The sequence below is a fragment of the Scatophagus argus genome, chromosome 3, assembly GCF_020382885.2.
Source record: "Scatophagus argus isolate fScaArg1 chromosome 3, fScaArg1.pri, whole genome shotgun sequence".
NCBI lineage: Eukaryota > Metazoa > Chordata > Actinopteri > Scatophagidae > Scatophagus > Scatophagus argus.
The window spans coordinates 12,609,227-12,636,089 of NC_058495.1; the positions used below are offsets into that span (position 1 = coordinate 12,609,227).

The 26,863-nt window shown below is 41.2% G+C and overlaps 3 protein-coding genes across 6 annotated transcripts; 1 reads left to right on the forward strand and 2 right to left on the reverse strand.

Moving 5' to 3' along the window:
- Positions 1 to 583: 583 nt before the first annotated feature.
- On the reverse strand, positions 584 to 7,177 carry rassf1 (Ras association domain family member 1). Of its 2 annotated transcripts, XM_046385313.1 has the most exons (7): positions 7,084 to 7,177; positions 4,868 to 5,397; positions 3,215 to 3,339; positions 1,796 to 1,900; positions 1,392 to 1,680; positions 1,190 to 1,305; positions 584 to 1,064 (listed from the first exon to the last, which is right to left on the reverse strand). In XM_046385313.1, exons 2-7 carry the CDS (start codon positions 5,157 to 5,159, stop codon positions 915 to 917), a joined length of 1,077 nt encoding a protein of 358 aa, XP_046241269.1. In that variant the 5' UTR covers positions 5,160 to 5,397; positions 7,084 to 7,177; the 3' UTR covers positions 584 to 914. The 2 variants fall into 2 exon arrangements, with proteins under 2 accessions (XP_046241269.1, XP_046241270.1); XM_046385314.1 differs by lacking the exons at positions 3,215 to 3,339; positions 4,868 to 5,397; positions 7,084 to 7,177 and adding an exon at positions 2,082 to 2,306.
- Positions 7,178 to 10,252: 3,075 nt separating this feature from the next.
- LOC124056327 (transmembrane reductase CYB561D2) lies at positions 10,253 to 13,035 on the forward strand. 2 transcript variants are annotated; one of them, XM_046383659.1, is made up of 4 exons: positions 10,253 to 10,668; positions 10,756 to 10,793; positions 11,628 to 12,172; positions 12,290 to 13,035. In XM_046383659.1, exons 1-3 carry the CDS (start codon positions 10,536 to 10,538, stop codon positions 12,129 to 12,131), a joined length of 675 nt encoding a protein of 224 aa, XP_046239615.1. In that variant the 5' UTR covers positions 10,253 to 10,535; the 3' UTR covers positions 12,132 to 12,172; positions 12,290 to 13,035. The 2 variants fall into 2 exon arrangements, with proteins under 2 accessions (XP_046239615.1, XP_046239614.1); XM_046383658.1 differs by having other exon boundaries at positions 11,628 to 13,035.
- Positions 13,036 to 26,431, reverse strand: rad54l2 (RAD54 like 2). 2 transcript variants are annotated; one of them, XM_046383653.1, is made up of 22 exons: positions 26,276 to 26,431; positions 24,435 to 24,633; positions 23,865 to 24,174; positions 23,630 to 23,766; positions 23,378 to 23,518; positions 23,061 to 23,293; positions 22,792 to 22,974; positions 22,535 to 22,668; positions 22,256 to 22,452; positions 21,793 to 22,135; positions 21,501 to 21,678; positions 21,101 to 21,325; positions 20,727 to 20,845; positions 20,339 to 20,457; positions 19,828 to 19,927; positions 19,525 to 19,730; positions 19,079 to 19,248; positions 18,259 to 18,455; positions 17,779 to 17,963; positions 17,569 to 17,658; positions 17,390 to 17,482; positions 13,036 to 16,815 (listed from the first exon to the last, which is right to left on the reverse strand). In XM_046383653.1, the coding sequence occupies exons 2-22, from the start codon at positions 24,580 to 24,582 to the stop codon at positions 15,797 to 15,799; spliced, it is 4,527 nt and encodes a 1,508-aa protein (XP_046239609.1). In that variant the 5' UTR covers positions 24,583 to 24,633; positions 26,276 to 26,431; the 3' UTR covers positions 13,036 to 15,796. The 2 variants fall into 2 exon arrangements, with proteins under 2 accessions (XP_046239609.1, XP_046239610.1); XM_046383654.1 differs by lacking the exon at positions 26,276 to 26,431 and adding an exon at positions 25,759 to 26,238.
- Positions 26,432 to 26,863: the final 432 nt, after the last annotated feature.

Sequence of the window (26,863 nt, forward strand, 5' to 3'; positions counted from 1 at the left end):
GGATGTGTACTGGACACTGTAAACCTTTGTGTCCTAAGGGCTCATTCTTATGATTTGGACTGGACCCTTATGTTTCAACATAAGGGAAACCTTAATGCTGCAACATACTATATTTGTCATTTCAGCTGTATAGCTTGCACAAGTAACACCCACAAAGAGACGCCATTTGGTATGGAAGAACTTGACTGACCTGCACATGTGGGATAAATTTGAATACTGTCTGCAAACCTGGGCTTCTCACCCAGAATCAGTACTCTCTGATCTCATGACTGTTTATGAGCAAATCCAGGTTCCAAACTCTTTTGAAAATTCTTCCCTGTAGGCCGTAAGAAGAGCACATAAATGTTCATGGTTCAACTTCTGCACTTACCACATGAGAATGTGGATCAAAGGTCGAATACACAATCAAACATAGTGGTTAATGCGGCATTTAAAATCCTAACAATGATATTAAACGACACAGTTTTATTAGATAATTAGAATGTAAACACATTGTTTCACATTTCAATTTGTCCAAATCCATTTCACAAGTTCATTAAAGTGCCAACATTTAAAAGTTGTTTCACAGAATATACATGAAACTAAATATCACATGATAAAAGACCATAAAGACTAAAATTGTGTATTTAATAGAGCTATAAATAACCCAATCAAGCAGCATAGTTTTTCAAGAAAGAACTGCATCCAATTAAGTCAAAGATAATCCATTATTTCCCCCATTCAGTTCACAACAGTGGCTCCACTAGCGCATTAGGTAGTTTAAATTAAATGTAACAGCAGCGTTCCTGCTTCATAAACAATATTTCACTGACTGAGCTACTTCCTTCCCTTTTACATTGCTGGTCAACGATACTATCCAGAGTAGCAGAATGTTCTTCGTGTTTAAACATGAAAATCAGTCAAGTCACTCGGAGTCAACCAGGAGTGGTAATCCTCGCCATGGCCTGCTTCATCATGTCTCTCGCTAGAGCGTAGCGCTTCACAATCTGCCGCACATGCTCCTCTTCCTCGCGCTTCAGGATTCGCAGAAAGTTGCACAACTCAGGAAAACTAAATGCATCCCACTGTGGAGGAGAGATACCTCACATTAAAACCAGCTGTATATGCGGTACAAAAAAATGTGGCTTTTTCAGCATATGTCACAAATATATCATGTGAATTAATTTCTCAGAGCCAAACAGAAACTTACATTTACATCCCCTGTCTCATTCTCTTTCAAAACCAGACTCAAGGCTTTTTCACTCGGGCCAGCACATAAGCGCAGGTAGAGGGGACACTCATCATCGGACAATTTACGCATGCACACTAAAGGAAATAAAATTCAGCTGTTAGGAATCTGACACTTGGTTCTGTATTGTTTTACAGTAATCGTGCATCATCGATGACTCTACCTTGATTTTGTCTGTCAGTGCGTTCAAACAGGGCAAACTTAGCTGGGTTGTCCACCACAGTGAACTTGTTGAGCAGTGCCTCGATGACCTCTCTCACACACGTTTTGGAGCTTATATGCAGATGCTTGGCAGTGTCTCTGGGGAGGTAGAAAGACGTCCGCCGTCTCATTTGTCTGCCCTGCTGATCTTCGTCCTGTGTGGAGCTCAGGCTCTGACAGGGAGGGAGGGAGATGGGACGGACCAGCTGAAAGTTGACTTTGATGAAACCAGTGTAGGACCCGTCTTTATTCTGCACGGGAGACAGATTATTGTAAGAATGTAAGAAATTGTGTCAGCAAACTCTCACATACTGATTAAAATGCAGTTCAAGTAGACATGTTTTTCAAGGGTTATTAGTCACTCACAACCACCATGTAGAGATTGCTGTTGGTCTGTGCATTATACTCCTTGACCCTGTGTTGAATCTCACTAACAGTCAGCTTCTGTTTACCCCAATCGATTTGCTCATCCTTAAAAAAAAAACCACAACAACAAAAGAGCAGTCAGAGTACAGCCAACGCACCACATAATGTCAGCACAAAACTCATCCTCACAAGTGAGCTTCAAGGTCTTCATCTGTGGTTAGACAATAGAAACATGATTTCACATAGCTGACCAAACAGAGGCCAGTTTCCTGCATGTAGGACTGACCTTGTGAAAGAAAGCAGTAAAATACAGTTCCTGTTCTGAGCTATAGCTGTCACCCCGACTGCACAAAGCGCCTCCTGCTGTGCTTCCCCAGGTCATCTCCAAGTGTCACGTGTCTTTTCTTAGGTTTGTGTGTCAGAAATCTTCTGGTTCTCCTGGCGTTTCTCTCTTCTGTCTGGACATATCCGATTCCACTAACAACTGTTTTTGGCCTCAGCATTTCCATTTGCTCCTCCCTGACAATAAAAACCACACAAAGATGTCTGGGGGGGACAGACCCCTCCCAGGACTAACCACTCAAATTATGCTATCAGTTTACCCAGTGTTATTGTTGACGTGTGTGCACATATTCATACTAATATGTCAAGTTTTCTAACATATATCATATCATATATAATTCACCACATCACAACCTTTGGGCTGTGTTTCAGTATAGACTAATGGGGCAATATTTTAGGGCCTTAAAAATCATGATTAAATTTTGAAAAAGCAGGAAGCTCAGTCAGACATGTCTCAGTGTTCTGGTTTTACTGACTATTTTTTTTTTAACAATGAGGTTGGAAACAGAACTCCTTCAAAATGATAATTAAAAAAAAATTTAAAGCATGTTTTGTATTCTGTGTTACTTTATCTATGATAGTGAGTTTCTCAAAAATAAGGCCACCGGTGAAGTTGTGATACAGACAGTAATAAATGATATAAAGAATCTCTATGTAACTGGAGTTTTCTCCTGTTTTTTTATAGGCCTAATGAACATCTCTTTGGAGATTGTGGGAGAATGCATATTAATAATAATCTAAGATTAAAAATGGTGAACCACTCCTTTAACTACCTGATACTTGTGCTGGTAGAAGCATTTTTTTGTGGTACTCACATAAAGCCAGCTGTTGTTAAGTTATCCCCTCCCCTCAGCTCTCTCCTAAATGGCTTTCTGTATAGATGCCTTGACAATGAGGAGGTAATAAAACCAGTATCTTTGAGGACATATGGTACACTGATACTCAGTGGACAGCAGGGGACAATCTGGTAGCCTCCATCTGCTTTGACCCACCAACCTGCACTTTATTTTGAAAGCAGTAAAACAATCTGACAAAGGTTGCTTTCTGTACACATGTGACTGAGGCTTTGGTTCTCACCACATTTGTGTCCGTCTCGATGGAGTCAACAGAGAAATCTTCCTGGTCTGTTAACAAACTCCCGTCTTTTTGGCAGTCCAGTTGGATGAAGGATCGGCAGCGGTAGTGACAAGTATAACTGCAGTCTAAGAGAGAGAGAGAGTGTTTGTGTTCAGCATTACAGGGTGTAAATTCAGCATTTTCTGTTATACTCTGGCTCAGGGTGAAGACCTCTGGTGTGGATTGTGTTCAGCAATCTGAGCTGAAAAAACATTTCCCAAAACGGACTGACCCAGAAGCAATACATAATGTGCCAAAATGCTCATAATGAATAAAATAATGAACAATAGTGTCTGATATTTAATGAAATGTCATCTGTTTGGGTCTAAATGCGACAGTTTTGATTTCTTTGTTGAACTTTGTTGAACAGAAATGCTTGAAGTCCCCGATAAGGACGAGGAAATGTATCCCCAGGGACTGTCCATACAAACATGAAGCCTTCCAGAGCTTCCTACAGATTAGCACCGACTGTGATAAAGTTTCCCATGAACAGAAAAACAACAAGAGCATCCTGCACCCCAGCGATTCCAGAAGCTGAAGACTTTATTACAGCTCTGTGAGCTTTGGATGGACGTGTCCGCATTATTATGGTGTCACAGAGGTGATTCAGGATTTAATTTGAGTGCATTTTAAGCCGTTTTGTAATGTTAACAGTTTTATAATCGTACCAGAGTTCTTGAGTAACCTTGGGTAAGCAGCCAGACTGGTTCATAATGGCTACTATTAAACCCATACGCAAGAATGAAAGACATTCTGGTATACTGCATCACACAGTGTCACAATGATGATTTAACGGTTAGTTGTGCGTATTTGCTCGTTAGATCATTGATTGCATAGAAACATTGTCATTTTTCCAAAAAAAAAGTTGTGCCACTGTGGCAAACGTGATGAAAACAGAATGCACACATTTGTAAACAAACTGTCTTTGCCGGCAACAGTTTTACAAAGTGTTGCAGAGCTCGTGTACAAATATCTTTCATACGTCATGTGTTTGACATCTTTGCCACTCATGAGACAATCACCTGTTGACCTGTTTAGTGAGCAGCTCTCAACTTTCCAAGCCTTTTGTCTCTCCTGTCTGAATTTGTTTGAAACGTGTTACAGGCATCACATTCAGAATAAGCATATACTTACAAAAATCAGTGAAGTTAAAGTTGTAAAACATTAAATATGTTGCCTTTGTACTGTTTTCAATTGAGTACGTGTCAAAAAGAGTGTATCAGTTCCCCAACCTGTCTGTGGCCCTCAGTGTCAAACCCATTTGTTCCAACTAAAGACTTATATCTATCAAAAGGAGTCTTTAGAATATATCTTCTGTTTTAAATGCAGATAGCTAGGCACTGTGGTTTTTAGTAAATGCTCCTTAAACAGGAGTAAATATTATTTGGGTGGACTATGTTCAGCTGTGGATTAACACACATGGTACGCTAGTGAGCTAGACAATCTCTCTCTGCAGATGGTATTGAAAGAACTTGTCACGCAGTGCAGCAGAGGATTAAGGATCTGGCTTCCACCTCATGGTTGTTTGTTTTCCTTTGTAGGATTTGTTGACAATAAAAAAATATGTAGAATATTACTAAACTTCATATGAATTCAAATGGAGAAGGTACTCACTGGTGCAGCGCAAACTTGGCTTATAAAGACCCCAGATGAACTCTCCACACAGGTCACACCAGGTGAGATGAGTGTGACTGTCAGGCTGGAAGTCATGACCCACCGCGGCCTCTCCTGTCTGACACAGGGGTGCCTCGATGCTGACGCTGTCTCCCACCAGACGGACGACGTGGAAGTGGCTCGGCTGACCCGGGTTTACAGGTGGTGGGGCTGTGCGGGCCGCAGGTGCAGCCAACTCGATTGGATCATTTACACTGAGGTCCTTCAGCTCAATGAGCTCACATTTAGACATCCTGTGCTTGATAGATACACTGACATGTCAGGTGAGCAATGAGCTGGTATGGGTGCACAACCAACCCTCAGGGGAGACAGCATTAGAATGTGCACCTTTGCATCCTAAAGAAGACCGTCAGATTCTAATGAAATGCACAGTGTTTGGGCCAGAATGTACTCGGTCAGTTTTGTGATCCAGTCCCCTTCCAGGTGGGTGTGTTGTGCAGAGGAACTGGTGGCTGCTCAGTCCTTAAGAACTGCAAGACAGTTTGAAGCACACAAGTTTGTGTACAGCATAATGAATAAATGTATCGATCAGTTTAACATAACAGAATCTTTTTTCAATCTGTTTCAATTCAAGCAATTAAATGTGTTTTAAAAATCAATGTCTATGCTGTATTATGGTATGGGCTTTTACAAATGGAAAAATAAAAGATTAACATTTGTTATCTGATTCCAGGTTTCATACGATTATGATAAAATGTGGGTCAAAATGACTAGCATAATCCTGTGCAATCCTGGTACAATTTATCATGTTTATCTTGTGAGCGACACTGAAATAAGACTGCAAATGTTAGATGAAACACTTTCACTGAAAAGCACAGAACTAACAGAGCTATCGTTTCAGAAATACCTGGCAACACAACGGAAGTAAGTTTTAGAAATTATTTCAAGCAAGTACTGCATACACACATTTCATTGTGCAGTACACGTTTACTGTAAGTGCTTGTAGCCTACCTGAGTATGTCCATGTTATGTGACTTTATACTTTTACTAGACAACATTTCAAGGAGAATTATTAGTTTATTATACAGTTATGGTAACTTTGCAGAAGACTCTGAGACTGTACACAGATATATGATCATCTCATATAAAGTTCTTGTTGTAGATAAGACTATGCAGAAAAATAGGCTTGACCACAACCCAAAAAAACCATTGATTGAATTCTGGTCTTGCAGTGGTGGGTGATTTTGCGCTGTGGAGTTGTAACTTTCATAGAAGTAAAGAATCTGAACATTGTTACCCCAACTGACATTATCTAAAACATAAACAAAACAATATATATATATAGATACATATAATCATTTTCCAGTCCTATCTGACATATATTCTATTGAAAACAGAACAAAGACAATATATTGAACGTTTTAACCTTATCAGCTTCATTGAATTGTATGAATAGCCAATACGCTCATTCTGATGTGGATGAAAACTATACGTTATATGCATAAGATGGGACAGGAGCAACAAAAGACTGGGGAAGTTGTGTACTGCTAAGGAAACAGCAGTCTGGAACATCCCACAGTCAAACATGTTCATTGGCATCAGGTGATATTGTCCTCCAAAGACTCAGTTCTCCACTGTGTGAAACACATGATTGCATAAATACACACAGCATGGGCTCGGGGGCACTTCGTGAACACATTTTACTGTCTGGACATCCCAACCTTGTTTTGGAATCGGTATGACAGCATCACTACTGAACTGTAGTACTGAATACACCCCTCTGGGGTGCCATTAGAGAAAATAAGTCAGGTGCATCAAGAACTTAGTTTCATTAGTGTCCCCGTGGAGCTGCATTGTGACTTGAATATGAACAAGCCGGGTTCCAATCTGCCAAGTGGGTCACCACATGGAGCAATTATCCACACAGGGCAACAAGAGCCCATTGTAACAGGGAGCACTGGTGCATATTTTAACAACAGTTTTGTCATTAATTATCTTAATGTGAAAAATAAACATAAATCGCCTGATCTTTAAAGTTTACATCACTTTATAATCTATAATCTGTTAGGTTTTCTGTTGCAAAACGCAGCTCAGCCTGTAACGGGACAGCCCGGTTTAATCTTGTCCGGAACGGGACGACAAACTCAGTTGGACACTGACAGCCCTGAACAAAGCTTTGGATCTGCTGACAGGCAAAGAGACAAGAAGGACCTTACCTCGTTTACTTCATCACCGCCACTTATTGTGGAGGATATTTGGAGTGAACGCAGTTTGTCGTTCGCGTTAACACCGGAGCGTCGCTCGCCAGACGCACGCACCGCAGTTTGCGCATGCACATTGTGACTTTGGGATTACCGTCTAATCCCGTGTGTGTATTAAACCAAACAGGGTGAGGAATCTCTGCTTCCACACCGGTGATGAAAGATATATATGTACAGTGATGAAGGAGCCTTGTTATTGACCATACACTGCATGTCGTGCACTGAACTATTTCCTCATCATGCATCCTTTATACAGCAGGTCTATATACCGACTACAGCTTATTTTCTTTTTCTTTTATTTATTTATTTATTTAAATAACTCATGTCCTAATGCTTTGAAAATGATTAAGAACCCATGGCAAGAAATAACGTCTGGGTTACCAGGTTGTGGAAAAATCCCTTTATCACGTTTTAAAATCAATCAAAATGTTAGGAAGTCATTTATTAATGATTTACTAATAGTTACAACAGCAGCCCCTAGCATTTACCAGAACGTGATTATTAATGTATCACAAAGACCATCACCAAGAGGATCAATACCATGGCAGGAGGTTTTTCACAACCTGACAACCAGTTCTAATTCTTAATAGTTTTAAAGTATTAGTAAAGGATATATTAATTATTAATAAAGACTCTAATCACAACCTTTACAAGATGCCTTATTAAAACGTGGTACCTACTTGTTGTTGTGAGATGTATTATATTTCTTTTACACGTGTATATTATCCATGTTATGTATTTGAGTATGTTGTCTTTTATGTTTAAGTTTGTGTTTGTAAGGTTGCAGCTGGCTGTGAGACACATTTCCTTTGGTGGTCTTAAAGTTAAAGTTGAAAACACAATGTTTGGTGACACATCAGACAGTAGAAGTGAGTCTTGTTTCAAACCTCTACAGGACAGGCTGGCCATTGAAAATAAAAAAAAAACCCAACTTAGTCTGTAAAATTTTATGATTTTCTCAAAAAGGGGTTTAAATTACAAATTAAAAGAGGCCTGCCTTGAATTATCAAATGAACAAAGGCCTAATTTTAATCAATCTGAACTCACTTTTCTCACATGGTTTATGTGTCAGGTTGGAATGAACAGACTGATTAATGTTTAATTAAAGGCCATTTGGAAATCAGTCAAAGAGGAAAAAGACTCCAGGCTGAAATATGCAGGGCAGAAAATTAATCTGTATTCTCTCTCTCAGGTCAGACACACATCTTGGAATATCATGAGGACTCATAATGAGTACCACTTGCTCGTTTGCTTCACTGAGTTCATTTGGTTCTTCAGGCTTTGTAAACAGGAGAAATCAAGATCTCACTGTGGCAGAGGTCTAGGTTTGTAGCTGGAGCTGCAAGTTATGGGGAGAGCTTGTTTTTTGTATTAAAAATACGGGTAATAGATACATTATTTTTAATATTTTGGGTTTTAGTTTCAAAAGCACCAAAGCTGTATTGTAAATAGAGACATGCTTAAAATCAGAGAATAAAACTTATACAGCATAATATAGGCTATTCTGAGACTCCTGACAACAATGTAAAAAAAAAAGAAAAATCATTAGAAATATACATCCTACATTTAAAATCTGACCCATGTATATCTGCAAAAGCAAAAAGTACTACAGTATGGTAAAAAGTATGGATTATCATTACTGATGGAGTACGTTATATATTGCTTGGCAGGTACAGCTATGATTCAATTCATTAATGTGTATAAGATGGTCATACATTTTCTTAAGAAATCTTGATCTGTGAAATAACTCATTAGCAGATGTTTTGAAGATGTCTATTTTTAATTTTTTATTTTACTGCCACCATCTGGACAATGCAAGCGATCCATTTTGCCTGTGGGTCACAAGAGGAACCCTACCAAGTCTGACTGCCCTAAGAAAAAATAAACAAAGAAACACAGAGTGTGAATGAACAGTGTAAGTGAATGTGAGACAGACAGGGATAGACAGACACAGAGAAACAGAGAGAGAGACAGAGACGGATGTCCTGAATGCACATGTTGTTGTTTTCGCCAGTGTGCAGCAGCCCTGCAGAGTCACAAGGCTATGAGAGAGTAATTGGAGCACATTAACCTATGAACAGCAGACCAGTGAGAGTCCACTGACTTGTTGGATGTGGAATGGACGCTGAGACATCACATCATCAACCGACTGGCACAATCTGCAACATGCACCCAAACTGATTTCACGCTGACTGCAACCTTCAGTTGTGGTAGTTTAACTGAACGAGTTGATTTCTGCACTTAGCTTTTTCATTGGCATTACAACTAATGTGTGCAACTTTACAACTCTGTGCCAACAGCTTGATTAGAATCAGAAAAGAAGAATCTTCCTTAAATGAAAGTAGGAAATGTTTCTGAGAGGCATCCACGTCAGCTAGAAGATTAGGTGTGTCAAGATTCCCAAAATGAGTAGAGAAATTCCAGGGCATCCGGTTTCAGAATAAAGGTATGAAATATGGTAAACATTTGGAAAGAAGTTTCAAGTGTTTATTAAGAGTACTTGAACTCACGTATGTGGCTCTGCTCCATCCAAAAATGGACAACAGCAACGTCGCAGTCTAGATGTCAGATAATGAAAGGTTTGAGTTTATACACACACATTTAAAATCTGAAAGTGCCAGTTTAGTTTTGTGTCATTAATCTATAATTTTTTTCATATTCAAACTGGAGAACCAGTCAAACTCTGGGTGAACACTGCGCACTGAACTAACACGTCTACACCTCCTGGTTACGTATTTGTATGATTGTTTGGTTAAAGTGTTAATTATGAATGTGTGGCCTGTAAATGTTGACAAAACAGGCAAAAATTAAGATTGCTGAATGGACTCTAAGGCAATCAGCACACTCTTTAATTATGTACAAACAATTTCCCATTGCTGTGATCAAATTAACACAAATCAACTGACACACAACGGGATCCCCTATATGGTCAGATTGCAGCCTTGCTTGATTGTTAATCTCTTTGAGTGCACAGCGATTCACAAATAAAGGTACATTCCAATTCAAAAACTGGGTATAATATGACCCCAGACATATAGAGTTGTAGGTTGTTGTAGGCCATTGGGTAATCTGGATTCGGTTAGAGAACTTTATTTTGAAAAAAAATTAACCGGATATTCTATTTTTTTCTGACGGTGGAGCCAGCATCGCAGGGTTGAATCAGAGATGTTATGTATGACTCCTAAAGTCACTGTTATGAGACAGTCACCTGGTAATGTAGACGTCTATTAAAGTCCCATATTCCTGCTTTTAACTAAACCAACAGCACTTTAGCACGAGGAGCTAACGGTTACGTCAGTTCCGGTTCACTTTGGCTGAAGAGCGAGTGAGTTGAGTTCCTTTTAGGTGACAACCTGGCTTGGGTTGGTTGCAGGTGAGCCGACTTGGTCCACACAACGTGACTTAACATGGTTTACAGCAAAGATACCGAATCTGAGCCCGGAATCTACGGTTACTCCCGAGCAGCCTTCACCGCGCTGACCCACTCAGTCTGCATTGTCTTCACTGTGTTCATTGCGATTCTGTCTCGACCGGGTTCGAGTGAGTGCTCTCATTGTTAAAACACCTCACCTTCACCGTCCTTGTTGGCGTAGCATTTGTTAATTTTGTGTACTCGTTCCGTTTTAGGTTTGTTTTCCTGGCATCCTTTCTTTATGACACTGTCGGTAAGCCGAAGCTTTCAAAAAGAAATCTTTTCATCTGTGAACACATGTAATAAATGCAGTCTAACCTTCAGTTCACTTTTAGAGCTGAAACAACAAGAAAATATAACATTAATTAATTGTTTAAACCCATGGCCAAAATTCACTGCTTGCAGCTTCTCAAATACGCTATATGGACAAAAGTATTGGGACAGCCGACCGTTACATCAACTACTTCAATGATGTAAATTCACAGACAGCTTCGCAGCTATAACAGCTTCCACTCTTCTGGGAGGGATTTTCCTCAAGATTTTGCAGTGTTTTTGCAGGAGTTTTTGCCCATTCATGCAGTAGAGCACTGATGTTGGACCCAAAGGTCTGGCTCACAGTCTCTTATCTCAAAGGTGTTTGATGGACTTGAGGTCAGGGCTCTGTGTGGACCAGTCAAGTTCTTCCACACCAAATTCATCCAACCATGTTTTTATGGACTTTGCTTTGTGCACTGGGGCACAGTCATGCTGGAATAGAAAAGGGCCTTCCCCAAACTGTTGCCACAAAGTTGGAAGCATAGCATTGTCCAAAATGTCTTGGTATGCTGAAGCATTAAGATTTCCCTTCAGCTGAGCCCAACCCCTGAAAAACAGCCCCATCCCACACCTGAATTCAGTAATAAAGAGAGGAGTCCTAATACTTTTGTCTGTGTAGTTTAAATTAAGTTTAGTTTCAGGAAATTGCAATAGACACATTATTATCTTAGACCACAAGATTAATCAGTGAATCAGGAAAATCAGATAAATCAGTAATCACAATAATGTTGAGTGTAGTAGCCATATTTAATTTTCTTTTCTTTTCCACCAGTTCTCCTTCTTCATGACAGAAGCCATACTCCTTTTCTCCCCCCATGGTTCGCTCATCAGAAAGTTTACCCACAAGACAAAAGGTCGTGTTCACTGGATCCTGCAGTGCCTCTGTGTGTCTTGTGCGCTCCTGGGTTTGGCAGCCATCTCTTTGAACAAACACCTGAATGGTAAACCCCACTTCACCTCGTGGCACGGTCTGCTGGGCCTGCTCACAGTGTGTGTGGTGGTTTTGCAGTCTTTGGCAGGACTGCCTCTCATCTACCACTCTCTGGCCAAAGGCTGGTCGCTGGCCAAGCTCAAACGCTACCACGCAGCGACTGGACTGGTCACATACCTGCTCGGCACAGTCAGCCTGCTCCTCGGCCTCAGCTCTGCCTGGTTCACTGCATCTGTCAGGGAATACACCTGGTACCTGTCAGCTCTCTGCCCTGCTCTCGGTGGCCTCGTCATCATGAACCAAGTCACCAGTGCGTACACGGCTAAGAAACGGTTGCAGTCGTGACAGAAGACGAAATATCGACACTCACTGAATTCTTAATCAAGGTTTGCCTAAGAGATTAAATTCTTTACTTACAGCTTATTTCAACTTCTAAGGGGGGACATGCCAGAGAAGGTTTGAGAACCGCTAGGATAATAACTTTCTTGCTTGCCTTTTTTTAGTGCATGTACACCGTATGTACACTGGATGGGGCAGTGCGGTGGTTAACACTGTCGCATCACAGCAAGAGTCCAGGTCTGGGTCCTTCTGTGCGGAGTTTGCATGTTCTCCCTGAACCCGCTACTTTATATTGACTGGCTACTCTATATTGACCCTAGGTGTGAGTGTGTAAGTGTGTGTGAGTGAGCCCTGGGATTGACTGGCGACCAGTCCAGGGTGAACCCCGCCTTTCGCTGACTGTTGGCTGGCTCCAGATGGATGGATGGATGGATGGATATACACGAGACTGTAGTTACCATGAGGACACTGAGGTTGTGTCACCTCTGTTTCATTTATGTTGTGTTTCTTTGAACAGCTTCTGATAGTTGTAGTCACCGAAGAGCTTAAAATGTGACTGATTTTAGACCATATAAATAAATAAACAAACAAATTTTCTATCAAGATTGCAAACTGTGTAGCGGGAAGTTACTGTTTTCTTAACTGTATTAAACATGAAAAAGGTTGATTTGGGGTCTAAACAAATATTCCTGTTTGAGGATTGTTTTTCATGACCTCAGTACTCCTAAAATGTTGGCAGCATCCCTGAATATATAAATTTGTTTAATGTTTGCATCTCAGGTTACTTAATATCCTGCTGTTTGACTTTTAATGCTGCTGTGGATTGCTTATTTTTCTACATTTGAATAAATAACATTAAAAAGTCATACGTTGTATGATATGTTGTAAATTAAAAGGCATTTGTAAATGATTCACACTGCAATAGAAGAGTGTTTTATTGTTAAAATAACATTGATAACACAGTCATATCCTGCTTCGATCTGCATGTACGAAATTCTTACTGGATAAGCCATCAATGGGTCAAAGTGAACAAAAGGTTAAAAAAATGTAATTACAAAAAAACAATATATTTCCATCATAAATAAATAAATTTCAGACACTTACACTGAAATAAGGGGTACAACTGCCAGGAGAGTGAACACCAAGTTATAAAAAAAATGTTTTTTAAAAAATCTAAAATTCTCATGAAACATAAAAATGCACATACTTGTCGAGAAATGGCAGACAGGTTTTGTTTTATAAAATGATTACCAAGTTTCAAATGCAAAATGTTTCCAACGGACTAAGATTAAAGACATGATGTCAGTATGTCAGTATGATGTAGAGTTCACAAGCAGATGATCCGATCCTTTTTCAAAGTGCTAGCTTCACCTTCAAATTTGAAACAAACCATTACAAGTTCCCAAAACGTGCTGAAAAACTGGAGCCGTTCTTGATGATAGAACTAAAGCATCCAGAACATAAAAACGGAGAGAGTCAGCAAATAGAACAAAACAAAAAATATGAAAAAAACAGTACTCGGGACTGTGGGAGCCAGAAAACGCCTGTAGAGAAGATTTAACACCATAGGGAATGACCTGCTGTCTCAGGTTATCCAGTGTTTTCTAAAGGCTAATAACAACGCTGTCTAGCCTACTTAACCAACAGACTAAAGGGACTTTTCCTAAGTCTACATACCTTGAGGTGTCATCACAGCACAGAAACACAAGGCTACAGAGAACAGCAAAGACCCAAACTCCCTAAAGCAGTGCAGATATTCACAAGACTGACAGAAGCTACTTACACAGCACTGTTTGTAAAGACCTCTGTGAACAGCTACCGTATAACGGCACTGTCAGTTTGGTAAGGCCACCACATCACCTGACCTGGTTCTACCGGTCGCAGGTGGACGTAATGAAACGTTGTCTTGTTTGATGGTTGGTGGCTACATTGATTTGTTTTTTGTTTTTGTTTTTTTTTTCTTTCTACACTACGCTGCATGAATGCAATGTTCTCTACAGTTTAGGTAATATTTGTTCTCAGCAAGGTTGTGAAAACAATCCAAAGAAACTACATGTAGGGTGCAGGTTGACTGAGTGATGATTTATCAGCAGATGATGGGGACACTAAAGTAAATATTGCAACAAATAACAGGCTGCTGCAATTGAGCCAGCAACATTAAGCCTTGGTTTGCATTCCTTTTGGCTTTCACACTTGCCGCTTTTAGTCACAATGCTGAACCCGCCCTACATTTGTGTTTTGACACCGACTGTCTAAATGCTCAGTAGTTCTTCCAACCGACTGGTAAAAAGGATGTACTTCGATAAATGTTAAGACTCAAGACCCCTTTGTGTTATTTAAGGCTAAAAATGAAACAGCACAGTTTGAATCCTTGTCCCAGTCCCCGTGTTATCAAAGGCTAACATGAAAGTACATTCATTTTATTTTTAAGGAACAAAATAAAAGACAGGAAATCATAAAGTTGACCATAAATTTGTTTTCCCCAGCATGAATGCGAGGGACTGGTTATCGTCATGATAGTTGCTGTAATAATGAATCATCTCCCTACAGAAAATCTACACACTGCACAGTATTGACTTGCAATATAAACAATGATGATGACTATATACAGTATGAACATGTTCAGTTATAGTATCACACATAATATCCTTTCAACATGGGATGCTACAATATCTATCAAATTGCTAAAGACTAAAATATGCTCTGAAAGCCTAAAATTTCTGTTGTTAAAGGTAAGCCTTGAAGGATTTTCTCTGAATATACTGTCAAGAGGATTTCCGTCCTGTAGCCACCCTAATTATTTATCGTGATGTGTGGCTTTCCAGGTTTGTTCACTAGAAAAAGGAAGCTGTGCTGAAGAAAATCGTGTAAGTAAGTGTTCAGCAGGTGAGTACGACTGACACATGTAACAGTAAGTCAAATTTTGGTTTGCACTCAACTGTTTCACAGCAGTGTGTCATGAGACAATCCAACAAGCTTTCATCACATTATTCCACCTGAAATCGGAGGAAAATAAATTTGGAGCGCAGGGAGAACTTGCTCAAAAGTGTAGCAGGTGAGGCTCGGACTAGAAAGCCTCCCTGAAAGGATTCAGCTGGTCCCTGTATGTAAAGGTATGTTCCCACTGCTTGGACGCTTCAGCTGAACAACTCTGGGATATTCAGCATAAGGATTTGTTACTCAGACTTTGTAAAGTCATTAAGGTACAAGTTGATCCTCTCATTTGCAGGCGAGAGTCAGTGCTTGTGTTTTTGAGAGTTTGTGTGACGTTTAATGAGGCCATTAGGAATGGGAATGCGGTTTATCTCCCTAATGATTTGGTGAATGGCTCATCTAACACAAGGCTGAACCTCATGGTATAAGTTATTACAACTTCATCGTATGTGTTTTAACACTTAATTTTTAGTTAATGAAAAGTTTTATGTATTTGTTTTTTTTTTTTTAGATGCCCAATCATTTCATTAATGTAGAATTTCACTTTTCTTTTCTTTATCACATTTAGACTCCAAAGCATCTATCCATTAAGGAAGATACTGTAACAGAATCCATTTAGTGCATTTAGTCATTTAACTTTAACTAAGAATCATTCCCATCCCTAATGTATTTTATGTTCACCATGAGTGATCAAACTGTCTGTGTGTGAAACTGCCTCCTCAAGACCTTTTGAGCCTCTACTGTCCCGTCACCTCTATGACATCGTCATCGGAACTACTGGCGTCATTCTCTGCGCCCTGATGTCTGTCCGGCTGGGCCAGAGCTGCCCCCAGCAGGCTGGAAGTTGGATTGTTGAAATGGGAGAGGAAACTGGATGTAGTAGAGCTGGAGTTAGGTACAGGGAATCCCCCTGAACCAGGGAGGAGATGGCTGGGGAACATCCTCGGCTCAGAGAGCAGCGACTGACTGTAGTTGAGAGGGAAGCCTGACGAGAGCAGGCCGGCCATGTTGGGATTCATCAAGTATGGAGGCAGAGAACCTGATGCCAGGGAGGAAGAAGGTGCCACAGAGGATGAGGATGACATAGGGATGGTGGTCGCTGCAGAGGAGAAAACCGTGGGCAGAGAGGATGAGGAGGGGGTGGGAAGGTGTCCGTTCCCTGTGGCAGACTGTCTCAGTAGGTCTGAACCTGCAGAGGGGAACATGGTCTGCAGTTCAGCTAGTGTTTGTCCTGGTGTCTGTAGGAATGATGATCCACCACTACCTCCCATCAGAAGTGGATGACTCATGTGACCTAGGTTTCCCAGTAGAGAGGATGAGTTCAGACCCACGGGAGGAAAACTGAGCCCACCGGAGCCCATGGATAGTCCAGGGAAACGTGTTGCAGCGGAGGTGCGTTTGCCTCCTACCTGTGTGTGGCCCTGGCTTTCAGTACTCCTGCGTTTGGTGCCACGCATCTCCAAAGCCGAGCTCAGGAGGTCGTCACTCAGTTGCCTGCTGAGATCACCAGTCTCTTTGTTATGCAAACTGCCTTCATCCCCAGCTGGTACCACCGACACGTCTGACGGCGATGGCAATTCATTCCCCATGGCAGTAGTGGCATCGCCTGCGGATGAGGTGTAGCGGCTGATTTCTCTGAGAATCTCAGAGCTTAAGGGAGAGGAGGGCCGCTGCTCCCCATTGGTGGACTGCTGCTGTTGATCCACAGGGGATGAACAGCCATTACTGACTGGATGGATCAGGGAACCTTGGGTATCTGTAGAGAAGAGAGAGAAGCAGTCACGATGAAACATGTATATTGCCTCTGCCTCTGAATAACTTACACTTGAAAAGTTAATTCTGGAAATAAGATGCTATACCCAAATATGTACTTATTGGGTGCACATTGGCAATATTATTAGCCATTTATAAATAAATAATTCAACAAATGATAATCAGTGATTCCTTTTCTGACACTGTGTCCTAAAACACCTGGTGAGTGTCTGACTATGACGTCATATCGGGCAACACTGGACGCTCTCTGTCCTCACTGAATCTTTGAAATATCTACTTCTGGCACATCATCTAAACAAACTACATACCTTGCATCTAAGCACTCCAGATCAGACAGGAGACAGAAGCATTCAAGTAAAGGATGAATGAGTAGTACTCACATCCTTTACTTGAGTATTCCCTACCTTTCTACACACATTTTATATTGCGATACTTAGATGCTTCTTTTCTTTAAATCACATACAATACAGCCAACAGCAATTCGGATTTTATTATTTTTTTACCAGTAACTTTCAAATCTGTAGCAGGAACCAAGAACAATAAAAATTGATTTGTACCTCTTGAAGCAGCAGAACCCATGACTGCTGGTCTACTGATCTTTCCAGATCGAACTGCAAAAATTCTTCCATCATTCGTTCTAATGTAGGTACCTGTGGTGGAGAAAACATCAAGTGATGGAGGCAGAAATTCAAAATGGTTTGTATGCAAAGAGTGATTATTGTGTTGTTGCAACTACCTTTAGATCCTCTGATAATATGGATGCTCTCTCCTGCGCTAATTCGAGCTTGAACATCTGTAGTGTTGTTGGCTCCTGGGATTACAATATCTGTAGATCCGGACAAAGTGGCTGATGTTTATGTATAGTCTTTAGTAATCACGTTTCTTCTACTGAAATGGGTACATTACATTTCAGGGGGTGGCATCTCAAAATATGATTTAAAATTACCAGTTGTAGTAACAATCCTCTGCACTTGAACTCCAGCTTTCTGGAGGAAGTTGACAGGCAGACTGCCAACAGAGCTGGAACCAGCCATGCCCATGCCAACCGGACGAGGCATCATGGGGATTGGGGTTGACTGGATGGGCCTGACACTTGCCACAGGCTTGTCATCTGGCCGTGCCATGGGACGCCTGAAAACATGAAGGCTGGACTCATAAGATGCTCACACACGTATTCTAAGAGTTGCGTCTAGTCTGACACCAACAAGTCTGGTGATGGTTCTATTTTTGGAGGTGTGTTTTTACTTGACTGCACAGATTTCTATATATTTTGGCAGAGGAAAGTGTAAATTATAATACACTGGGTCAGGAAAATACTACTTTTTTTTGTTTGTTTTTGTAGCTGCACAAGTCAGAACAATTGTACTTTGACACAAACCATAAGCATCTGTTAGCTACTACGCAGACAATTAAATGAAATACCCACCAGCCACGTTGATTAAACGCTGGTATGTTTGTGAGCGTCTGATCACTGGTGGGGTAATAGGGGGCATACGATGGCCGAGAGTAGGGCACAGAGGCTCGTTTCTCATCCTCGTAGCTCTTCTTGGCAGCTCTCTTCTCTGCTTTGGTCAGTTTTGACTCCTTACGGTCCACCAACAGAGACTCATGATGGAAAGGTTGCTAATGAGACAAATGGAGAAAGACGAACTGAATTACAGGTCAACAGCCAGGTCAGATTTTCCATGTAGGACAAACAGGTTGACCTCTTGACAATGCAGACTCAATACTTACTTGACGTTCATAGTATTAAATATACAACAGTTATACTCCTATCCTGCTTTACTTATTTCACAACAGATAGACTTAAACTGAGATTTTAGTTTTACTAGGTAAGGTGGGGAAATCCAAATGGAAGTAGTATGGAATTTTTGTGTGGTTTTCATCACATCCAGATTGGTCAATGCAGGCTATGTGCTCTCATACAAGTCAACATTCTGCTGTTCTACTGTGAAATTCACAGTAAAAATAACCTTTTCAAGGGAGTTCTCAAGTTCTCAAAAAATAATTGGCCATCTGAAAGATGAGGCTTGTTGGTCTTTTGTTGATTTTTTTTTAAACTGTTGAGGCATTCAGAAGTTTATGTTTTTTGTACTCTGTACTCTGACCTATATGGATATAGATGGATACTAAAAACAGTGTCAGCTGAAAGTAAGTGAATAAATAACTACTACATTTCCATGTCAAACCACCAAAGCTGCCTGTTCCGCATATCCTTATGAGTAAATCCTATCATGTAACTGTACCTTAGTGATGAGGTGTGGGTAAAGCTGACAAGCTTGGTACATCACTTCTTCCACGCCCTCCTGAGATACCGAAGAGATTTGGCCAGGTTCCTCTTCCACAAAATGCAGCAATGACTCCACTTCCTTCCGTGTGAAGTTAAGCACTGGGTTGAGGTCATCAACTACACGGTCTTTAAACACACATGGACACAACATTTTAAGGCTGGATATGATTCTAGTAATTGGCCACATTAACTCTGGTTTTGTGTTAATAGTGCTTGGATAAGGGTTTAATAAACACTAATAGTGACACAATAATATCAATGCCTATTCAAGAATTATAAGTCAAATCAAGAATAAAAATTAGGTAGCAACTTCAAGTTTCCACTTGACCAAAAGGGATTGAGCAAATGTGAAAAATGCAACATAAAGGCAACATCTAACTAACAGATGTGCAAATCTCTTACCAGACATGCCCTGCTTGGAGACTTGTCTGTCATAGATCTTCTTTTCCAAGGTGAAATCACAGACAAGGCGGTAAATGTAGCAGGGCTTCCTCTGACCATAGCGGTACACCCTACACACTGCTTGTGCATCGTGACACGGGTTCCAGGAGGCATCAAACACAACGACGCGGTTCGCCCCGATCAGATTTACCCCCAAGCAGCCCGCTCTGAAAGAAACACAGCAAATTAATGAAAAATGTCTACTAGCGTACAGAGACAATGTAGGGAAAAAAATCTAATAAAATAGAGAGCAGGGACGCAAACCTTGTAGAGAGTAGGAAGACCCATGTTGCAGTGTTCTCTGGATCATTAAACTGATTGATAAGTCGCTCTCTTTCTGAGGCAGATGTACTCCCATCCAGTCCTGAAGACACACATGTATCATGTCTTAACGCTGATGCACTAAGTCACCTGAACACAGTTTAACTTGCAACGACATGTAACAGAATGTATGATGGTAATATTTTTCACTCAATACTAAGATAAAGCTGATTTTCTAATCATGAACATTTCTACTGAATTCCTGTAGGAGAAGGACATTTTCTTCTTGGCAGAGCAATAAAATACCTGGAGGAATCTCTAACGGTCCCTGAGGGGATATTCATACAAAAAGAGCAATTTCAAATATCTCTGTCAAACAGCAAATATCTTACTCTTATTATATTACTCTTTTATCTATTTCCAGTGTGCAGTGCAAATTGCCAAGACAAATGCTCTTGAACTCAGAATTGAGAAATTGCTGCTTTAAAAGGAAAGCCCAGGTTGGATGACTTACTGTAGTAATTGAGGTTGCGAACCCAGTTTTGGCTCTTGGCGTCAGACGAGGCGATCCCTGCTGGCATAGGTCTCTTTGATAAGAAGTCCTCAATGACAGTCAGGGTGGACAAACTTTGACTAATGGGTAGACAGCAGAAACACATAATAACGGGTAAGAGAGATGCATTTTGGCATGAGAAATATTTCCTCCTTACAAAAGTAACCTGGAATAAAAGCAGAAAAGCTGACATGACGTAGGAGGATTAAAATATTAATTTCCAACAGTTCGCAAAAAGCACCGAACATTCAAAAGAAGGTCTTATTAATTAGCTTAAACTCAAAGTCAGTCTAAGCTGCTTAATGTTGGATTTGTGTTTAATGCAATGTACGATGAGCATATGACCTACCTAAAGACCAAAATCTTATCTCGTCTTCTCACACTCTCATCAATCAAATGGAAGAGCAGAAGCATCTTGGCTGAGTTCTCCAGAACTCCTGTTTGGTAGTCTGACATTATGTCCTTTGCCTGAGGCAAAATAAATGGGAGAAAGTGCTGCTGAATTAAAAGTCAGTGTGCCTCCAAGAGACTTCAGGCCTGGAGGAAAGAGACAACAAACCCCTATACAGACATGACAACAAAAGCACACACTGCAGCAGTGTATATGTCAACATTAGGAACATAATGTGACTCTTGAGGTTAGAACAAAGACATTAAAAGAGTATCTTAGCTGTAAAACTAAGCTGCAGTGATAACAGCTTTACATGGACTCTCGTGATATACCCATTCATATGTGATGACTTGATTGGCTCTATCCTGGGAGGGATTTAGTGACGGCAGGGTGTTGTTGACTTTGCTGTTGCTAGAGTCGGCTACTTTGGGTTTGAGGCCAGGGCCGGGGCAGCGGGGGTTACTAGCTGAAGTGATGTCATCGAGGTCCAGGTCCTGCTCATTGGCCTGATTCTCCTTCTGCAGGGCTTCATAGAGGACATCTGGGTGATTCCAGATCTGGATTGTGGGGGGGCAGAGAAAGGTTTTCTTGATTTCAAAAATGCCATAACAGTATTTTAATAGTAGTAACAAAAACAAAATTTGGGGTTTCATCTCTACAAAGGGTAGACAGGTTAGGCTGGCCATTCAGTATCAGTCATGTCAGACCTCAGAGCAAGGAAAATAAACTCACTTTGCAGCACACGCAGAAGGCTTTGAGTGGGTTCAGACCAAGCCAGCCACTGTTCCCTGCTTCTCGAAAGCGTTTCATGAACTCAGTATACAGCGCCCTCTGGATGGGAGAAAGCCGCACCAAGATCACATGCTCCTCCTTGGACGGAAGCTGGTCTCGTAGCACATCATGACCACGTCTGTAAACCAGGAAAGCACCGCAGAGGAGATTGACAGATAAGCTTGGGCTAGTGTACCCTTTTTTTCAACCCAAAATGTCCAATTTCTAAATTCAGCACTGACAGAAAGTTTACCTCTGGACAAAACCCTCCAGCAGGCTGTGCAGCACATGGCTGCGATAGCGCATCAAGCGTACATCTTGAGGTGTGCTGTCCATGCACTGCCCGTTCAGAATGGGCCGCTCAAACATGTTGCTGAACTCCTGACGCGTGCCTAAGAAGTCGGGCCTGACAAAGTCCACCATGCACCAGTATTCAGTGAGGTTGTTCTGCAGAGGGTAACCTGTCAGGACCACTCTGCGACGGGAGCGGATGTTCTTCAGAGCCTGAGATGTGCTGGCATGGTAGTTCTTAATGCGATGACCCTCGTCACATATTACCACATCTGGGCCAGGCCGCGCTATGGCCCTTTCAATACCTGAGAAGATAAAGTAACAAGGGAAGACTGAGTGATTGAGTCGGCAAATAGAAATTACACAGTTAACTTCACAAGATTGCTTAGGCTGCTGCTTTCCTTGAAATAATGACTTTTGCTAACCTTTCATGAGCTCCTGCTGTCTGTCTTCTTCGTCCAGGTCGATGATGACTGGCCCTGCAGGCTTCTTTGATTTCCTCTTTTTGCCCATTACAAAGCTCTTCTTCATGGACAGCAGGCGGTACATCTCATAACCCATCAGCAAGACTCCTCCATCTCTGGACCAGTCTTCCACCACCTTGGCCCTGGCCAGCGTCGTTCTGGAAGTCACACAGTTGGAGTGACTAACAGCTTGTATATACTGAATATTTAATCTTACATATGACATGGAATGTAACATACTTGTGCTCATCATTGAGGACATGAACTTTGAATGTGCGGCCTGTGATCACTGCAGGATCAGTGTCAGGGGAAAGGGCTTCCGGGGGCGGGAGCCAGAGGTTAAACTCTGTCAGCCAGTTCTGAAGTGTGTTCACCTATTATGATGGAAACAAAGGAAGGCAATGACATAAAAATAAATTAGTGGCTTTGGGGAACATGAATATGTGCTCTCATGTCTACTACATTCTTTCAAGATGGTACACACTTAGATTACTCACAGGGACAATGGCCAGCACAGTGTGAGCCTCAGTGTTCCTCAGCAGGATGTCAATAAAGGAAATGACCTGCAGAGTCTTTCCCAACCCCATGCTGTGAGCGAGGATGCAGCCAAAGCCACTGCTGGTCTTATACCGCTCCAGAGACTCGATGAGGTTATCATAGAGAAACCGTATTCCTCCGATCTTAGAAATGAGTACAAAAATGATTCAGAGAAGACAAGTGTGTAAGTTTTGAGGGTCTGAGAGAGACAGACAGATGACAGGCATACCTGGTGAGGTTTGACGGCCCTGGCCAGCTGCGGAGCGAGGTAAAGGTCTTTCTCCTCTGCAGGGTGATTGATATTCACCAGCACTCGACCCTGGGCATCAGGCAGATTCAGAGCATCGTTGATGTGCGCCCCGCTGCTCTCCTCTGTGCCGTTAGTGCCGTCAGCGTCCTCATCGGCCGACTCGCTACTTATCTGCAGGGCATCTTCATCTCCAGAACTCAACTCAATTATATCTGCAGCATCACAGAAGCAAACACCGAGAGAGCTTGCTTGATTTGCATATCTCCTCGAGAAAAATTACACATCACATATCTTACCATTTCTAATGGCAAGTGCAGGGAGGTTGGGGTCCACTTTTTCATCTTCATCTCCACTGCTGTCCAGACAGATCACGTCCTGCTTGCTCAGGAGAGCAGGAACCAAATGAGACACTTCCCCCAAAAGTGAAGCGTTGTCCACTTTTGGAGAGATGGGAAAGTATCACAGTTAGTGTAGAAAGGACAAAAAAAATGTAACATGACAAAAAACTTAATTATGACTGGAAAGGTCATATTTAGAGGGACAGTCACCTAGCTGAGAGTCAGGGACAGCTGGGGCTGGTGTAGGGAAGTCCTTCCTCTGCTGCTCCAGACGTTTCCGCCTCTCCATCTCCTCCTGTTGAGCAGCCTTGGTCCCAGCCTCAAGTTGATCCTCTTTCAGCAGCTTTCTGTGAGCAAGAGGAAAAAAGAAGTTCAGATCACATACAAACATTAGTACAAAGTACTGCAATACACCTGATGGAAAATATCAAACGGACACATGTACCTGATATTCTTCCTCATGTGTGCGGGCTTAGATGGCTTAGAAGATTTGGAGCCTTTTGAAGACTTTGAGGATTTGGTTAATTTAGAGGCTTTTTGTTTCTTTGTTTTACTGGAGGGTGGCTTTCTCTGGTTTGAGTTTTCTGGACTGGTTGGAGGCTGAGAGCGAGACGCAGGTCTCGAGGGAGACCTGGAGGATGTGGGGGACGCAGGCCGAGATGGAGGCTCGGAGGATGGCTCTCCGGAGGTAGCTGAGGCGGAGTCCCTGCCATCCTGGGTTGTTTCTGCTCTGCTCTGGCCACTCGTAGGTCGTTCTTGGGAGAGAATAGACAGTGTTTTGGATGAAGACTACTTAACAGGTGCCAATTTTTGATATACATGTCCTATTATATGTTAATCTCCAAGTCACAATGAAATCTGTCTGAAGCAATGCAGACACAAATCTTTAATTTAAACTACCGGTACATTTAATATTAACTAATTAGCCAACACTCTTCCCTTTGTTTTCAGCTGTTCTCCCCAAGTTTACACTAGAACTATAAAGGCACAAGAAAGAAGTTCATTGGTCACTCACCAACACTATCATCCTCATCATCTCCATCATTTTCATCTTCATCTTCCTCCATGTCCTCCATGTCCTCCTCTTCCTCATTTTCAAAATACTCCTCTTCACTGTTAAGGCTGGGCTCCAGGTCACTTTCTGAAAGCGCCTCTTCAGACATGGTGTCTTACAAGGCTCTTAAAGTATTACCTACACACCTTCATCAGGAACCCTGAAATAATAAAACATCACATATTTACATTATGATAGTTATCTGACAGTGAGATTTTACAACCAGCAAATGTTTGTGATTTAAACTTGATAAAATAGTTGCACTGTTAATTGATATGAAAATTCCCAGGGATTAATTTTCTGTACCTCTCAAGTAACTCTTGAGGCACTAGACCACAAAGGTTCACAAAACAAAAACAAAACACAAGGGACAAGGGAGGGGAAAAACCCAATATAGATTCCATGACCATACTTTGAATGACTAATCTGAACATTGTTAGACCTTAAACATGACTGATATATAATCTGGGGCCAGGCCACTGAGAGCTTTGTAAACCAGTAGCAAAGTCTTTAAGTCAGTTTTGTAAAGAATAAGGACTCAGTGCAGAAGTTTGAGAACTGGAGGGACACGATTCAGTCATTTGGCACTTCTTAAGTAAGTCAGCATTTGACTGAGCTGAAACTGTGAGGAAAACTAACAACAATAGCATTACAGCTGCATAAAAGTCTGTTTCCCCACTTTGTGCATCCCTTTTACTTGAACTTAAGATTCACCCTAACCCCACATGGTCATCTCTGAAATGGATAACCATAACCCAACCTAATTCTAAATTAAACTATGACCCCAAAAGCGTATAGCAACGCTGTAGGAAACACTAGTCTAATCTGCTGATGACAAAAGCATGGGAAAATGTAAAAGATATTAATGATATGATGGAAGGATACCTTCGCACTGCTGTTCATATGTGGAAAAAAATAACATATTTATATCAAGGTTTAGAACTTAACCCCAATTATGCAAGTAAAAACTGCCTCTGAGTGCTTTATGGTTTAGCTAGAAAATAAAGAAAAGCAAACTGGTAACACTGTAGATATCATAAATACACGGAAAATTCCATCTATGCGTTTGCAGAATTTGATGAGGTTACTGTTGCACACCTTCTGTCTGACTGAACAGGAAGTGCTTAAAACAGTTTGGTGTACATACTGTATGGAACTTAGACCCGTATGTGGTGTATCCAAATTAGGCTCCTAATAGTCCTCGCACGGTATGTTTACGTCAGTATGTATGTATATGTAAATGCACATATGTCTAAGGTTTAATGTTACACATGACGTGACTCACGGGAGGAATTTCATCCGGTGGGTTTCGAGTCGAGGACGGATGCAAGTAGCAAGAAGCTACTTCTCCAACCTATCTGTTACCATGGTGTTGTTGTTGTTGTTGTTGTTGTCTGCTAAACATGACACCAAGCATCTGTCGTCAGTTGGCTTACTGGGCTATCTAACCGATAGTACATAAATGCAACCGTTTCTCGGGCTGAGTCAGCAGATCAATATGCTAGCTAATTATCCAACAATAAACGCATATTCAAACGGTAAAATAACGCAACTGTTGAATTGTTCATTATCCGTTAGTAACAGGAAAACGTGCTGGCTGGTAGCACCTTGGGTTGGAGGAAAACCTACTTCTATTGTCGAACTAACTGGTTTGTTGTCTGTCGTTACAAGATAACCATCTTATATTGTGTAGGTGTAACGTTCATGTAGCTAATGCTAGCAACAATTTCAACAACGCCAACCACACACTCGGTTAGGTAAGACGCGCCAGTTAAGCTCAAACATCGGTTAATGGCGCTTACCTTGTATGCAGCTACACTGTATTCTCCAAGAAACCACACAGTGCATACAACGATCAATCAATTAATACGTACAGTAACTGTGTAAATGAACGTTGCTAATTTCCAATTTTTTTCCAGTGTGACCATAAAAGCCGTCCCCACTGTGGGTACTCCAACTGAGGTTCCGGGAACGAAGAAGTCCGGTAACGAAACACATTAAAATAAACGTCTTTTACTCTTAATTGTTGCAACCCTTTAAGTCTTTACTGCACATTAGTAAACTAGCTAAATCCTCAAAAGGCAAAATGAACTGCTATTTCAGCAATTTAGTTTGATTTTGTTTGCAATATTATGGCCTAAATGTGTCCTATGTGCCTAATTTCTTTTAGTGTTTATTGAGCTGTTATGGAGAAAAGCCGTCATTTAAGTGCGAAAGCAAGAAGTACGAAAACTATTATATTTTAGCTTATCATTCGACTTGCCTTTCACATGTGTAAAATTATATCTTTTATAACTGGTTAGCTATTGTTTTATATAGATACTTACTACCACCATTTAATGAAAATGTACAATTAAGACACAAACATACATACTGATTGATTTAATGTT